An 18,136-nucleotide genomic window follows, 5' to 3' on the forward strand; every position below is an offset into this window, starting at 1 on the left:
TGAACTCTGTTAGAAGCTGATACTCTTTAGTCAGTTTACATCTTCTTGCATGCTGTTTCTATGAAGTGTTTGTAGCATTAGAGGAGACCTCTGAAGCAATATATTATAAAATAATAATTCTTAATACATCAATGTGATGATTTAACTTCTTTATGTATGTTCTGAATGGAAACTAAAAAATAAATACCTGGTGTCCAGCCATTATTTGTTTTAGCACACTTTCATAACATACTTCATCCATATGATTCAGCTGCTGCACCTGAAAAAACAAACATCACAGTACATATTAAAATAATCTCTATTTTATAGATTATCTACTATGTCTCAAGCAATTTAGAGTGATCCACCAAAGATAAATTTGATTATGTAATAAAGTTTACAGTATATAAATTCCCATTCCAACAATAGCATTTTGTTTTTAAATTCAGAAATACATGTAGAAATCAAAATACATAGGCAAAATATGAGTAAGGGCAGTTATTAGAAAATTTATTATGTGACTTTGCTGGTGTTTTTTAATGACCAAAGAGAAGTAAACCAGTTTTTAATTTATCTGTTTCATATTAAGGAATCTTACTTCTACAAGATATTGAGGAAATATCAATTTAATATATCTTATCTAGAACTTAGACTTTCTATTTGGTATATAAAAATAGTTTTTACATTGCATACATATATATATTTTTATCTCCAGAAAATTACTGATAGCTTTTTTGCCATAGAGAACAGAGATTACTTCATATTTGGGTCATGCATAGAGAACATTGTGAGTACCATGTAGAGAATACCCAGTTATGGATAAAATGTTTAAGAAAAAGCCCAGTCAAAATAAAGAGTATTCTTCAGCCTACTCTAAAGATTTTTTTTCTACTTCTGTAATGCATTACAATATAAATAGCATGTATCTACTTGAATGCTCCTCAGTATTAAGTTTGTGACAAACCAAAATAAATAAATAAATAAACTTCAATATCATAGCAATCATTCAATTTTTCATTTGTGTATTCATGTCTTATAACCAAATTGTTTTGGCACAAAGAAATGTTCTACAAAAGCAAAGTATTTACATATTTCAAAATGGAAATTTAATACTTGGAGTTACCTAGAACAGATGAAAGTTGAAAAACACAGCTTTAAAACAGCTTTAGAGGAAAGAGAACATTTGTATTTGAAACTGTACAAATACAGTAATAAAAAGATGAGGAAGTATGAGCATGTGTGCTAGAGTCAAGCACCCAGTCTAATCATTCTTAAAGTGAGAGGTTAGCATTTTACCAAATATGTTTTTTCAAATAATAGCAAGTGAAAATCATTAAGGAGAAACTTACAAGAGCAGTGCATAAAGACACATGGACTGATATATATATATATATATATATACGCACATAGTACAAAATTAACTTTACATATTCTTTGCATTTAAACCTAAAGAGAAAAACATAAATGTGTATAAAGAAAAAAGACTGATATTGAAGAAAAATATCTGACATTAACAGAACTTGACTGAAGAAGACAAACCTTAGTCTTGGTGCCATATGCTCCAAGAATTTCAACACACAGAGTTGTAAGAGCTTTTCTGGATAACTTCTATGCATAATAAATACATCATGCTGTCTTTTGTCTTTGAAAGCTTGCCTACAGTTTGCATGTGACTCTGTAAATGGCTAATCAGCTCCAAATTTTGTGTGAGTGTTTTTTGGATTCAGGATTTCAGCAAACTGTGGCAAGGCATTTACCTAAAGTACCTAACACCCTTTATCTCCTTGCAACTCATCAGTGTGCATAATAACACAGCACTGACTGCACTTGCTAATGCTCTGAATAACAGCTTTTGATCTTTTGATCCTCTAGTTTCTTACATTGCTTTCCTCCTCTCATGAAGACCACAAGGATGCTGATATTGGCAAAAATTAGGCAGCTTTAATATTAGTATTATCCTCAATAGAATCCTTTTACAATGATGCTTAATACTTCTATGTTTTGTTTGCTGTAAAGTATTATCTTGATTGTAAAATATATTTTGCTCTGTGAAATTGTTATGGCAATCTTCTGAAAAACAAAAGAAGAACTCCTGGCTGTGATATTACCAAAACAGTCTGCCAGGTATTCACATTTAAGAATAACTATTACCTCCTAATATTTTCTCATCTCCTTATGCTTCTTTAGAAAATTACTGTTTTTTTAATAATTTCAAATTTTATAAGACCTTGATATCTCTGATTTTTTGAATCCAAAATGCATTCTAAACTGAGTATGAAGAAAGGGAGTAGTTTCTCTTTTTTTACTATATAGTAAAAATAAACTAAATATTTGAATCAAGTAGCAATGAAAGATGAATTGAAACTAACAGCATGTAAGACTAAAGGCAATAATAGCAATTAATGAAGATTAAAATATACAAATCATGGTAAGCACCATATGGTAAACTATTCTTATGTGTACAGATTTGAAACATCTCCCTGCAGCTGTAACTAAGTTCCTCTCCTGCATTGCAGATGCAATGACTGCTTAAATAACCTACCAAGAAAGGCAATGCCAATTTTTACAAAAACTAAATAATATGCTATGACTGATTAAGCTAGGAAATTAACTTTTTCATTTAAAATGTCTTGATTTCTATTAAATTAAATCACTGGTGAACAATATCTTTTGAAAAGTTAAACTACATATACCTTAACTATAAGCTAATGAGATGCATGGAAAATCTATGTAAGGTGTTTGTATAAAGTCCTGTATTTAAAGAACTATAATTTATATGTCAGGTGTCACTGCACTAATGATTTTTAATAAGAATATTATACTAAACCATTGTCTTAATGCTTCCCAAAATGAGCAATAGCACAAAAAGTAAAGAAGCTTATTTAGGGATTACTTTAAATACAGTTTCTACCAAATACATACATATGATAGCAAATGGCTTAGCATGCTAAAGTTTTCATCAGTAACTTTAGTATTAATGCATGTCATGTTAATCTATATCTATATCATCTATAGCTATCTATATTTAAGTCTGTATCTCTATCTTTATTTACAACTATATCTATATCACCTATCTATATATTGATCTATATATATATCCAGATTTTAAAAAATAGTATTTTTCTTATAGCATTCCTCATGCATCCTTACAGCCAGACAAACTGCATCACATGAAAACCCAAAATGAAAGAGGCAGAATAATCAGCCGATAACTTGACTCTGCAGTTGGAGGTGATGATTTCTTCTTCACCCAGCAAAATTTAGTGGTGAAGAAGCAGCAATGCAAAGCTAAATGACTTTGTATCCAACTGCAACAAGGCCTGCCTACAAGTATGGTAAACTGAAGGAAGAAGATTCTTAAAGCACCTTCAAATTATTTATATCTTTATACAAAAGAAATATGCTTCAGAAAACATCTGTAATACAATAAACAAGTATCCCATACACACAAATACATGAAGCACAATCATAAACAGCAACTCTTTCTTTGGCATTCATGATTTTTGTACCTTATTGGTTGTCTTGATCCCTATAAAGGTTTGTCCCAGAGGTACGGGTCGGAACCGGCCATCAAAGTAGAATAACCCAATGTAGGGATTGACATGCAGAAATGTAGCAACATCAAGATAATTGGGTAATGTAGCTGAAAGTCCCAAAATCCTAATCATGCTTTGTGTCGATTCAACCTATTAAAAAAATCAGAAAAATGGTAACTTTTTCAAGTGTTGTAAGCCAAGGAATCAAGTACAGAGTTTTAAAACATCCCTTATAAAACATTTATGTGAAAGAAACAGTTAACAATTGCTATAAAAGGTGAACAATACATGGGAGTTAGTGATTATCCTGTATTGAAGAAACCAGTGCATTCTGCAATTCTATCAAATCTTGCTTATTCATCTTTCTATTCGATTGTACTTTTGCCCTCCAAAAGGTTAGCTAGTCATTAGCTGACATGGAGGAACAATAGCAGAAAACTGGCTTTGTCAAGAAGGGATAGTCCAAATTATAGGCAAAACTGTGACACATGATTTGGTGTCTTTTCTTCCTTAGTCCAAATCAGACCACTATTCTGGAAAGAAAAAGAAATCTAATTCGTGCCACTCCTCTGTCTTAGGTTTTGCTTCCACTACTCTCTTAGACAATGTATTCTAGTTCTCTGTAACTGGCATTTCCTTCTAATTTCTTCTTTTTTTAAAAAAAATGTTTAATTATTCAAATGTTTGGTTTACATGCCTTCCCCTTTAATAAGGGACAGAAATGGTGCTTTACAACTAAATGCTTTGTTCCACACAAAAGCCTGCACATTATATGTATTTTCAGGTAATTTCCAAAAAGCATGAAGGCACAAAGAAGACCTGAATGAACAAAGAATGGAAGAATTTTCCCATTTCCTTCTGAAACATTAGGAGTTGTGTAGGCTGCCTCACAACTAGCATAATTATTTAAAACTCAGGTTCACAGTAATTTTATTATAAGACTTTTTAGACACTGTAACTGAAGCCATATATGACATTCTCAACTAATCTCAAATGGGTGAATGTCTCAAAATGAGTAAGGCTGGTAAATTCCACCTGGCTAAATCTATTAAAAAAATGAGGTTTTATTTAGATTTTGATTTACTCTGCTGTTCTGAGTTTGAGTGAAAAGGATGCAATTAAAACAGTTAAATTAAAAGTTTTCACAAAAGATGATTAAGAAGTAAATGCAGAGCATTCTCAAGGAAGACAAAATAACACCACACCATAATCCAGACTTGAAGAATAGGAAGCACGCCAAAATATTAAGCTAAATCTCAAAAGTAACTATGGCCCCAAACACCAGAGACAACAAGCAGACAAACAGACAAACTAAACCACAGCATTTCCTGGTAATAGACATGTCCTGTGGCAAAAATTTGCACACTAAAACTGTGGCTGTAAACAACTAACTGATACAGAAAACCTGCAGACCAATTCTGCACTTGCACAAGAGCCATTTTCCAAAGGAAAGCCCCATGTACAATAGAATCTGACATGTAAATGCAAACTGGGACAAATGAGAGATTGCATTTTCAGAAGTCTTCCATCTAGAGGGAACAAATGCACTGTTCAATAGCACAAAGAGGCTTTCTCACTTCTTACACCTCCTTTTATGGCTCGATTATGTGATGACCTAAGGGCTACAGGCATCATCAACCACACAGTTTTGAAGTGTTTGAGGTCTGGGGCTTTTTTGAGAGGTGAGGGAGGTGTAGTGGGTGGGTGGTTTCCTCTTTTGTCTGTTTGGATTTTTCTGGTTTTGGCATGGTCCTCTGGAGTACCACATCCTTCTGCTCTGACTTCAGTATGTGCAGGGCTGTTTCTCACGTTTTTCCCCTCACAACTGCTGCAGAGTGTTTTTACCCTTTCTTAAGCATGCTTTACCAGAGGTGCCACCACCTCCAGGTGGTCATAGCCTGCTCTAAGTGATCACATCCAGCTTGTTCAGTCACAGCCATCCCCCACCAAGGCCACATTGCAGCCCCCTGTGCCAGCACTGGGCATCTGTGGTGCAAAAGTTTTAATTTACTTAGTGTTTATACACTTTTTATTTAAGCTTGAGCCTGTATGCACAATTACCACTTGTATCCCATAGAAGGTTCAGAATTGCCTGATAGTAAGTACAGCAATCTTGGAGTGTAACTGAGCTCCCATCTGGAAAACATTACTTGATTTTGCTAAATTCAATAACAATTATTTTTGCAAATCTCCTAAGAGCCTGAAAACACTAGTTTGATAGTATGCTCAGTTCCATCTGAAGCAGCATTTCAAGTATTTAAACAACTAACAAGAACACTGCTTGATAACTATGGACATAAGTATTTTTTACAGCAATTAAATACAAGATTTTTATCAAAGATTTATTTTAAAATAAAAACAGTGTCTAGAGAACAGTTACAATTTACTAAGAGTTGCCACTTTCAAAATCTTAGTAAAACAAAGAAACCACTTGATGTCACTGACCTGGCAGTTGACCCTGGAGCTAAGGAACTCACTGAAAACCCTGAATTAACACTCCACATGACAACTGAAGCTGACAGTTAACACAAAGAAGTAATTAAGATTACTAATATATTTAGAGCACACTACTAGATGGGGTTGTTCAGGGCCCCAGCACTTCAAGGGATAGGACATCCACAACTCTGGGAAACCTATTCCAGCACCTCACCACCTTCACAGTCAAGAACATCATCCTAATATCCAAACTAAATGTACTCTCAGTTCAAAGTCGTTCCCCCTTGTCTTATCACTACATGCCCTTGTAAAAAGTCCCTCTTCAGCTTTCTTGTAAGTACTCTTCAGGTACTGAAAAGTAGTAAAATGACCCAGGTGCCTTAATTTCTCAAGGCTGAACACCCCCAGTTCTTTCAGCCTTTCCCCAAGGGGAAGGGACTCCATTACTTTAATCATCTTATTAAGTCTAAATCATTCCATCAATTTCCTTAAGTTCTTTCGAGGCCATGCAAAGAAAAAAAAAATCTTTATTCGTTTACCATCTACTTTTTATATTTGCTCACCAAAAATATATATAATGTATATACATATATAAAATAATCAGGATGCATAAAAGGTACACTTACACTAAAATAAAAAAAAGTATAATAACAATCCCTCCAATTGTTTTATGTCCAGATCAAATTCAAACTCTAACTGAACATCTATGTGTTTAGTCTATGGACATCACCACATGCTGATAGAGAATGAGGCTTTTACTCTTTTAATTATACATGGCAATACAAAAACAGCAGTGACTAAAACTGTGCTAAACTTAAAAAATAAAAAAACAAGACTACCTGAACATACAACTATAACACAATTTATTTTTTGCATTTTCTCTGTGATTATAATTCAGTTTCAACTATGTATATATTATTCATCTAGCCAAGCACTATAGAAACGATTTTCCATAATGTTTTTTAGAATCTAACACATTTTTATAACAGAGTTCTCTGCATGCATTTTTCAATTATCTTTCTGACTTCCTCTTGAAGAGCAAGCACTAACATCTTTTACTCTCAGGTGCTTCTAAAGAACAGTAAGCCTAAGATGCCTTTTGTAAATACAGACTAGTCAAAAATAAGTATTTTTCAACTACGGGATCACTTATTATTTGATCCTAGAAGTTCCAACTAGAGATTACATCTCAATATACAAGAAACCATGAACCCACAGTCTTTTCCTGAAATGGGAGTAGAAATTGCTGATAACACATTTAGCATGACAGTTTTCTGTTTACATTGCATATTGGTGGCTGTGGTAGGCAGCTAAGTGCCTTTTCTTCACTACTGAAACACAGCCTCTAATATTTCATTTTTTATATGTGTTCAATTACCCCAGTAAAATAATAAGCACCATTTGAAACTTAACGAGGCTTTCCTTGAAAACCTGAACTGACACAGTATCTGCACATCAGGTTCTTTAAAAGCCTTACCATGTTTTTTATTTCTCACTTCCAGTGTAGCATCAAACTATTAGTTTGATGTTACACTGGAAGTGAGAAATAAAATTGCCAATGCTATATTTAATTGACATATCTAATTAGTATATGTAATTCAGAAACATTCTTGATGGCATGTGGAGAATTGACAGCATGTCCACCAGACACATTTACAGAACACGATTACCACACCATGAAATTCCATGTATGCAGAAAATAATCAGAAGATAGCTATCCAGTATCAATTTCTACACAAGCATCATCTGTGTTCATGCTGTACAAATGATAAAGGATCAGGTATGGGAAGTGCCTCTTTGGACTGTAAATTGATCACAGCAAGATCATTTTCTTCTTAATAGTTTTTAAGATTTGGATATCATCTTGTTACATTACAGCCACCACTTGAGAGCATACAGAGTGTGCAGAGAGATACTCTTTTATCTGACTTCTAAAGTTCTTCCTGAACTTTGTGATCTTGGCAGCCTTCCCATTTCCATGTATTAAAATATCACATTCACAGAATGAATTACAATCAAGCTGGAAAGCATATCTCTGATTGTTCAACTTGAGCACAGAATTAAGTGAAGCAGACAAGTTTACACATTTTAATCTTTGAAGAATTGTCTGCTGGTTAGAAATCTAATCTGATATTCAGATGACCCAGGATCACTTCAACACACCCTCTGCAGTCAGTCTTTATGCCCTTCAGATGTACACTAAAGACAAGATATTCAGAAAATTAGACACAAGCATTTCTTAGTTTTTAATGCAGATGTGCAAGAAGATGAATTCTTAACTTAGGTTCCTGAATCTCCTGTTAAGTGGTAGTAAGAATGAAGTACTGCATGTGGGGATTCACATCAGTTATTAGTTGGATACTATCCTACCCACAGAAAAGCTCTATGCTTTACTCTCTCACAGGATCTGTGCTATATATCCAAAACAAAGGAGAAACAGAAATGGAAAAAGAATTGAGTAGTACTCAGAGCATTAAAATAAAATAAAATAAAATAAAATAAAATAAAATAAAATAAAATAAAATAAAATAAAATAAAAAATTATTTTTTTCAAAATCACTAAGCAGGAAGTTTGTTAGAATGTTTCATCAGTGTTTATATGTTTATTGCTATATTGTTTATGAGTAATGAAAGAGTTAAATTGTCAATATGTCCACATACATGCAGTTGTCTAGTTTTAAGAACAGAAATGGAAAAAGCAGTAAAGTTGCAAAACCAAAGTACATAGTAAAAATGCAATTACTAATTCAGTTTTGAAGATTCTATATAGGACGTTATCTACAACTCACTCTGTACGGAATGCATTTGTTACTAGGCAACCATCTAGTTAAGTAATTTTATTAGTTTTACTCTGCATCCAATGAACCCTGAAAATACTGTGATCTCAGTCCTCCATTTAGAATATATTTAAAAATCTAGAGGTACTGAAAAAATGTAACAATGCAGAAAGCACTATTAGAAGCCATATTATTCTCCCTCATCTAAATATTAGGTATGCATTACTTTGTCTTAAGAAATGACATTTTGCATATATCTGTTAAGCAATTTCTACACCTGGCACAGTGTCAGATTTTCCTGACTGACAAAATGCCTTTTCATGCTATGCTTACTGTTTAGTTCCCAAACTAAGAAACAAAAATACCTCTGAAGCTTCCTACAAATGAGTTTCACTGCTTTTCCAAAATATGAAAGACCACAAAATGTATAAAAATCACTATTACATTTTACACTCCACAGGTGAATTACTAAAATGGAAAAACAGTCACCTATCAATATTAAAAAATGAGATGCAGAATGGCTTCCTGACATCCCTTCCATGCACAGTAAGAGAAAAGCTTCTGAAGATTAATTCAAATGTCTGATGCATAATATTTCTCCAACAATGGAGATTAGGTTGTGTTTTAAAAAAGTAGTTTAAAAAAAAATTTTTTTACACAACTACAAGGTTGTGCAAAAGATAACAAGATAGACTTAGACTCGTGTAAGACTCATTACACATATGGCTGCAAAACATACTGCCTAAAAATAACATCACAGAGTAGCAAGAAAACATGTATTAAATTTATCACAAGCTGATGAACTGTCAGATTTAAAAACAACATATAATTGAAAAACAGACATTAAAAAGGTATTCCTCTAATTGCTTTCTAAGCCCAATGCTATTCAATAATTTTATTGATGATATGCAGTACAAAACAACTGGTGACAAGAAAGGCAGGTGATTGGCAGAATTAACATAACTGATGTGTATGTCAGCCATACAGATAAATCTAGGTTGATAGCACCATTCAAACTAAATTTCTTTTCACTTAGCTCAATCTAGAACAGGCCACAGCTGCAAAATGAGACACTACTCTCAGGAAACATTCTTAGAGCAATGAGTTAATCCTGCAGCAACTATAAAAAGGTTTGTTTGAGGATTTAACAAACAGTTACCTGAATGTAAGCTCCTAAGATGTATTAGCAAATTAAGTACATGCAGTTCTTAAAGGTATAAAAGGGATAGAACTGCATAATTGAAGGGGATCACTCTACCTCTGTATCTGCCAGAACCAAACTACCACAAAAGTCCTATCTATATCCAGTTTTGCTGACATGTTTTGCAAATACAATCATGAATACAGGAGAGTCAAGTGACAAAAAGCCCCACAACACTATTGCTTGAAATGGAAAAATTATTGCAGAAGGCTTCAGTAACCTTGTTTTATTTATCCTTAAATAAAAGATGCTGAGTAACTTGAGTTTATATAAGGAATATCAAAGAGACAAAAGACTAAAAGAAGTCACTCAAGATGAGAGCTGAAGAACCAAATGAAATGCCACTGTCAATCTAGTCCCAAAAGACCCACATAGGAAATACAGTGGGCTACTCACATTTGACACAAGATATACAGATCTAGGCAGCTGGTTTTCTTTCATTAGCTACCAGTTTTGACTTTTTTTTTTTAACTGATCAAATTATCAAAATCAAGAATGGGATTCCAAACACAAAAAAATCCCAATTTGATAACAATTAGACATTTGGATTCAGGTGAGAAACATCTATACTAGTTTGCCAATGATATTCTAGTGACAGGTAAAAGAGCAAATGAAAGAGACAGAAAAAAAAAATAGGTAAAAAAAAATAATAAGGCACTACTGATACTGAAAATGCAAAGAAAACAACGTTCCAGCTGAAAGGAAAAGCTCCTTAAATAAGATAGCACGAGGAAAGCAAGGTCAGAAAGGAAACATGAGAATTTCCAGGGGAAGAACTCCAACATGTCGTGGTCACTGCAGTCAAAGCTGCCTTTGATCTTCACTTCCCCAACAAACCCCTCCTTTCTTGATGAGTAAAAGGTAGAGCACAGCACCTCTCCTTGTTCCTCTATCGCCTGAAGAAGGCATTTCTCATCAATGTATTCCAGGAATCTCCTATATTCCTTGTACTGCTGTTATCCCACCTATAGTAATAGTAACTGTTGATCTAATACAAAAACATAAAGCAACTGAAACTTAAACTTGAAGAATAAGACAGTGCTGAGATATTTGTATATCTAAAATGGCAGCTTTGGTATCCCAAAATCTGAAAAAGCTTTAATATGGATTTTCTTTTATTTAATTTATCATTCACATATTGAAAGCAGGTACCAAAACTTGAGTAGAACACAAGTATAATATTCAGTATGCTTTTTTTGTGGAAAAAATACCCATAAGCAGCAAGGAAGTCATCAAAATCTTTGAGTAATTATAAGAAAATACTTTAGTGGCCTGTAAAAACTGTCAATTTTTTTCTTTCAAGCTAATAACATTAGTATATTACAGCAGTGTGGAAAGTTTGATTAAAAAGTTTAAGCATTTCAGTTTAACATCTGCATTATGCTCTGGACTAAAACTTTAAACATCAAAGCTACAAATTGGATTCAAATAAGTTGTTTGATGTTATACCTACAGTATATAACAGAGCTCAGAGCAATTTTCCTACCAAAATGTTTAGCAAAGTCAATTTAAATCACTCGCAAAAACATTCTCTAAAATTTGAAAAGTGCAAACATGCACAAATATGCCCTTCATTTTGCTATGAGTAAAACTGTCAGCAATTCCAATATATATGCTCCTTCCAGGTTTAAATAAAACCTAATTCTAAAAAATGCCATGAGTTAAAATGAGCGTGTTAAAGTCTTACAGTAAGTGGTGTGACTCAGTGTTCATCTGGGGAGAAAGTACATCAATCATTCAAGTATTTTGAGGTACAAATTAGGACAGACCTACTAATGCATCAGAATATTCCTGCTTTAAGAATGCATTTGAATAGCTGTACTTTTACCTCATATCAATACGAATCTCAAAACATTTTTTTCTCGCACAGTCGTAGGGCCAAGTATCTAGTCGAATATGAATTCTTAAAAACACAAAAAACCACCAACCCACCATCTTTTTTTCTGTTGTACACCATCTACACAAAACACCCCTCATACCTCCAACAAGAGAGATGTTTTTCTCTAAGACAGGGCAACAAACCCCACAAAAGTTAAAAGGCCCTACACTATACATCCTGACCTGCACAGGAATCATGATGTCTCAACTAAACTAGGCAAGTATGATCCACATGGAACTACAGACACAAGCATTATTAGAGTTGCTATTAGTGATTTATGGAAAAGGCTGAAGTAGTATTCAAAGGAATTTATCACAGCTCTGTTCTGAAAGTGATATAAGAAATGACTGTTCCAGGTCAGATCAAAGATTATCCTACCTGAATGCACTGTCTCCTGCAGGAGCCAAAAGTGATGGAACAGAAAGTGGGAAAATGTCAATTACATTTACCAGAATAGATCTGTTCCTACAGCCTGCAGTCTGATCTAGTGACTAATAATCTGCAATGGATTTTTCTTTGAATTACTTGTCCCTCTACTACAAATTCGGAAAAAATTGTCAATATTTTGGATGGCTTAAACCAGTATACAAATCAGGTAATTGATTTCAGCAATTACTACAGTGCTGTAATTGACATAAGGATATTTCAGATTAATATTGTCCTTAGGGTTTTTTTTTGTTTTTGTATTTCAAAAAGTGAACAATTCCTCTTATTTCCTGTGTGCACAAATGCTGAACAAAAACAATATTTCTATAGATATCAATGAAAAGTTCTAGAACTACTTTCAGAAAGGCTGGAGAGGATATTGAAATCATTGAAGACAGAAGGACACTCTTCAGGGATGGGCTGAATATCCTGCCTTATTTCTATGTTCCAGGGACATTTATAAATTTGTATCAAAATACATAAAATGGAATTATTGGCAAGGAACAAAATCAACGAAACACAATATAATTTTTCCTCCTCACAAAGTAATATTAAAACATTAGATGTGATTTTTTTTTTTTTACACTTTGGGCATCTGTAACAGTATTGTCACTAAACTCCAGGGAAATTCTCCTGAAATCAGAAATATGATATTGTCTTTTTTTTACTGACTGTAAAAGTTCCACTAACTTCATAGTTGTGGATGTATACTGCAAACTTCACAGAACTATGCCTGCAAGCTCAGATGCTGAAGTATAACATTTCATAATTCAAATAATTCAAAAAAGTAATCCTCTTATTATTTGTTTTCATATCAAAAAAACAAAACAATTGTACAAAACATCTCCTGTTTCTTTGCCCCCGGGCTCGCTAGGAGGCTTGCAATTTGAAATTGTTTTTTATTGGCAATTGTTTTTTACAGGCCAGTTGTAACTACTTGTACTACAAGTAACATTGCTTTCTTTTTAACTGTGGGTTTTTCTAGCATATCTTTTGACTGTAAATTTTCCCTTTCCTAAGCTACCTACTTGTAAAGATATATATGGGTCTCCATTACTGTCTTTCTCATCAAATTAGAATAAATAAGGTGGTGAGATGGTCAGTTTCAAGATTTGTGTATTGGTTTATTTCCTGACTGTTTCACTTAAGGAAGGGATACAAATTGGTAGCCTCAGTTCCAGATGAGCTAAATTCCAACTCTGTAGGTAAAACAAAAGATGAAATTCTAGGAGATTAAAACACCCTTTTTTAAAAGAGCTGTTTTTTTTAATGAGTGAAGAAGCAAGATACTGTTATATTACAATAAAAGCACTAAAGATAGGATTCAGATCCAAAGACATAATTGCTTCAGATTTTATATTCCCTAATTTACCTGCACAGGCTTGACAGACACAAAAGGGAAAGTTCTATGAGAGATTTGTGTTCAAACAAAGCAGAAATGGAATGCCAAGCTGAGTAATGTAGAACAGAAAAAACGGCTCTCAACATTTATTTTGGACAGCTGAAGCCTATCGTACAAGTCTCACAAAATTTCACAGTAAGAAATGAATAAGTCTTGCAATCTGACATGAAGAAAATTGTTATCATGGTCACTGCTAAAACCTTAGATGCTTTACTATAAAGACACCTAAGGAAAACAAGGTTATCAAAACCATTTGAGAAAGAAAATACAACATCAAACAGATAAAGTCTAGTGCCTTCAGGGTAGTCTAAATTTAGGTTCTTCTAAAGACTTGTTACTTATATTGTTCTTTATACTGGAACTTTACACTTTTTGTACCAGATTAGAGAAGACATCCATTTCATTCTGTTCTCAGCAGAGTTGGAAGCAGATGATTCAAAAAGCCTTAACAAGGTTAGTGTAGCCTTACCAAGAAAAAAAAAAGCATCTTGAAAGCAAAAAGGCTTTAAACATTTAACATGCTACAAACAGAGCCATAAAAATTACACTTTCATTTTAATTTGTTGCAGATTACTTTTATGGATAGAGTTTTGCTCTTCATTAAAAAAAAAAATAAAAATCACTCTATCCTCCCTCTTCCCATTATTTATTTATCCTAAATCTTGCCTTTTCATTCCTCCCCAAATTCTATGTTTTACTTCACTTCTAAAAGCACATCTCACCATTGAGACCAATCTTATTTATTGCCTAACTCTGAATTATTCTTTTGTACAAGATTAAAGAAAGAAAATCCCTTTTCTCTTTTTTTTTTTTTTTTTTTTTCCATTTCAAATCTTGGTATTTAGAAATTACCACTAAATCATGGGGAAAAACAAAAGAACCATTTATGCTAGACTAAAAATTTTTCTATCAATGCTAAAAGTTTTCCTAGATTTAAGACACTACTCTTAATTAAAACAAAAAAGAAATTCTTGTGAGAAAACTGCTAATTGAAAATAAGCATTCCTGGCAAGAAAATAATTTCAATTTAGGTTGTGTTGAAACATTAGCCTGATTATTTTTTGCTTAAAATGTTTAATTTTCCTGTTACTTGTACAATAGACTGAATTAGGCAAAAAAATTATAAGTAAAGAAACAACACTATAATAAACTACGCATCTTAGGAATCTGATAGTCGATACAAAACAGAAAGGAAGGTAGAAGGCAAAAAAATTTTGGCGTTTCTAATAGACAGCTTTAAAACAGAGCAGCTGCAAAATAAAATTGTAAACTGCCTAAGCATTTCTATTTAATTGTCTAAGCATGTTACCCTTTACAGTGATGTCCATCTATTCTTGCCCAAAACAAAATGAGTTTGAAGATTTCTCTCTTACCTGTCGTAAAGTACGTGCCACTATACTTTCGAGTACTGGTCCTCTGTCTTCATGCAGCAGATGAACTTCATCAAGAATCAAGAGTTTTACCAGCTGAGAGAGGGCTACATCACCAACACTTTTCCTTGTTACTACATCCCATTTCTCTGGAGTAGTCACAAGCATCTAGTAGAAGAGAAAAAGAAAATTAACTATACACAAATTTATAAAAATATAGTAATTTAACATACAGCAGAGTAAATGCAATGTAGAACTTAGAATTAACTTTTACCTACTTTATATATGATGCCAACAGTTTGCTGCATCTACATGTGTTGGATGGCTATTAGTAGGATATAGTATAGAAAACTAAATGGAAATATCAATTAACTTCAAGCTATTGTGCCCCATTCATATAAGTTTTCTACATGAAAACATTGAAACAGCTATTCAGAATGAACTACTTATATGATCATTTAATGGTTGTGTTTCACTAAAACCATCTGTGATAGGATATTTCTAATCTTCTTTACAGCACAGTAAACAATTCAGACCCTCTCCTTATAACCAAGTTTGACTTTTTAGTTCCTTGTTCCCTATGAAATGCTTTCTCCCTAAGGCATACTTTTAAGTTGTACATTTTGATATCTTGATCCTTGATATATTGATAAAACAGATCAAACAACTTCCAAACTTTATTGTTTCATGCAGATATGTCAGGCCATTTCTCCAGCTGGTCAATGTCCCTGTATATGACAGCACAATCCTCAGGTGCATCAGCCACTCCTTACTGTCTGCTCAGTCAACCCCACACATCAACAAGCCTCTTTATGAGGATCTTAGAAAACACTATCAAAGGCTTTACTGAAATTGAGGTAGACAACATCCACTGCTTTTCCCATATCTACCCAGCCAGCTACTTCTTGTTAGAAATTTATCAAGTTGGCCAAGCATGACTTCCCCTTGGTGAAGCCAACCACACTACTCATGACATGATTTTCTTGTATTTCATATATCTGTAAACTGTTTTAAGATTAGCTGTTCCATCACTTTCTCACACAAGGCTGACCACCCAGGCATTCCATGGGTCCTGCTTCTTGCCCTTGCCAAAGACAGGAGTGACACTGGCCTTTCTCCAGTCTTTGGCCACTTCTCCCAGTTACAGTGGCTGATCAAAGATCATCAAGAGTGACCCTGCAATGGCAGGAGCCAGCTTTTTCAGCTTTTGTGGATTCAAATCAATCAGACTATGGACATATGCATCCCCATTCTCTTAAGACCTGATCTTCTTCCACCAAGGGTACACTTTACTTGTTCTACACTTTCCGCCAGTGCTGGAACTTGGGATTCCTGAAGGCTGGCCTTGCTAGTAAAGACTGAGGCAAAGAAGGCATTCATTACCTCAGCCTCTTCTGTGTCCTGTGCCATTCACAGGCCTCCAGCCTTATTCAGCAACAGATTGTCCTTAGTCTTCCTTTTGTTGCTTATCCTGTTTTCCTTGATATTCCTGACTAGATTTGATTCTGTCTGGAATTCAGCTTTTCTAACTTCAATCCTGGATGGTCAGACAATGTCCCTGTATCCCTCCCAGACCACATGTCCTTGCTCCCACATTTTGTATGCATGATTCTTCTTTGTCTGTGACCTGGTGCAACTAGTTCATTCATGCAGTCCAAGCTCCACTTCATTCATTTTTGCCAAAGTTCCTATTCACTGGGATGGACCACTCTTGAACTTGGAAGAACCAGCTTTCTTGGTTTCTTGAACTCTCTTTTCCCTCCAGGACCTTATCACATGGGACTTTTCCAAGCAAATCCAAGCAAAGTGACTAAGTTCTGCTCTCCTGAAGTCCAGGGTTGGGAGTTTCCTTTCAGATCTGTTCTTCCTCCTCCTCATGATGCTGAACTCCAACGTCTCATTGTGCCTATGGTCAAGTCTGCCTTCAACCTTGACACCTCAAACACGTTCCTCTTTGTTTATGAGTTACAGCTAAACACCTCTCCTCCAAGTACTATCTACAGAGGAGAAAGCTCTTATCAGTGCACCCTAGGACCCTACTGGAATGCTTGTGCTGATGTTTCTTTCAAAAGATGGAAAAAAAAAAAAAAAGGTTTCTTACAAAACATATTTATGAGTACTTTTTATTCTCTTGGTCTTCTCCACAAGATACATTCTCATAGTATTTATTTATTCCCAGAAAAATATTTTTCTTTACACTCTCACACAACATTGTTCCAGTCCAATTATTTTACCATCAGAATATATCAGTCTTTACTAATTACCAACAATTACTCCTGAAGACACTTTGTGATATTACAGCAAAAAGATTTTCATTTCCTGCAACATTTAAAACTTTACACATGAAAGACTCACTGAGTCACTATTATCTCAGAGAGTGGTGGTATCCAGGGGGTATTTTCATGGTTTGTTTAAATATTACTGGGTGCATTTTGTCAGCAAATAGAGATTTTTCAGATGCTTGTACAAAAGTAGGTGTAAAAATGTATGTCCATAATTTATGTACTGAAATGTAACACTACTACAGATGCAGCTGTTAGCATTTTAAAATGATCCATATCAACCACAAAATATTAGCAGCTGTACTTCCCCAGAACATTAATTAGCAAACAGTGAGGAAATAAATTTAGCAATGCATATTAAGGCGTTAAGGTGTGAAATACTACAAATGCAAGCTACTTAGCTAATTTGCTAAATCTAAATTGACAACTTTCAGATCACAGCTTTTTTTAATGTCAGTCGTTATCAGAATATATATTTAAAATTGTATCATTAATTCTTCTGTTTCTCAGTGATGACTAAATATCCATCATAATGGTGTTTTACTTTGATCTTCCTTTAAAATAGCAATGTATGCAAAGCAATGACCTGAATTAAAAGCTATAGTAAATGAAACAGTGCATCAAGTAAGAAAAGAGATCTCCAGAGAATGTTTTGCTAGAGAATATCACACTTATTTTTCAGATAGAAATCACAGTTGAGGAAAAAAATTCTCAAAAAACCCACCCAAACAGATCAGCTTTGTAGTTGCAACTTATAAATTGAATTCAAATATATAAATTGTTATTTAAAAATATCAGCTAAAAGAAACTGTTATCAGCAAAGACTAACAAAGATTATTTTTTAATTA

The 18,136-nt window shown here is 33.9% G+C and overlaps 1 protein-coding gene across 2 annotated transcripts in view; it reads right to left on the minus strand.

Moving 5' to 3' along the window:
- Positions 1-18,136, minus strand: part of ASCC3 (activating signal cointegrator 1 complex subunit 3) — a 249,066-nt gene that overhangs the window by 141,409 nt on the left and 89,521 nt on the right. For both annotated transcript variants that reach the window (XM_079327712.1, XM_079327713.1), the window contains exons 11-13: positions 15,010-15,174; positions 3,489-3,665; positions 188-259 (exon numbers count right to left, since the gene is read on the minus strand). In XM_079327712.1, the coding sequence (XP_079183838.1) occupies positions 188-259; positions 3,489-3,665; positions 15,010-15,174 (414 nt within the window). The remainder of the gene's footprint in view (positions 1-187; positions 260-3,488; positions 3,666-15,009; positions 15,175-18,136) is intronic.

Source organism: Erithacus rubecula, assembly GCF_903797595.1.
Source record: "Erithacus rubecula genome assembly, chromosome: 2".
Taxonomy (NCBI): Eukaryota; Metazoa; Chordata; class Aves; order Passeriformes; family Muscicapidae; genus Erithacus; species Erithacus rubecula.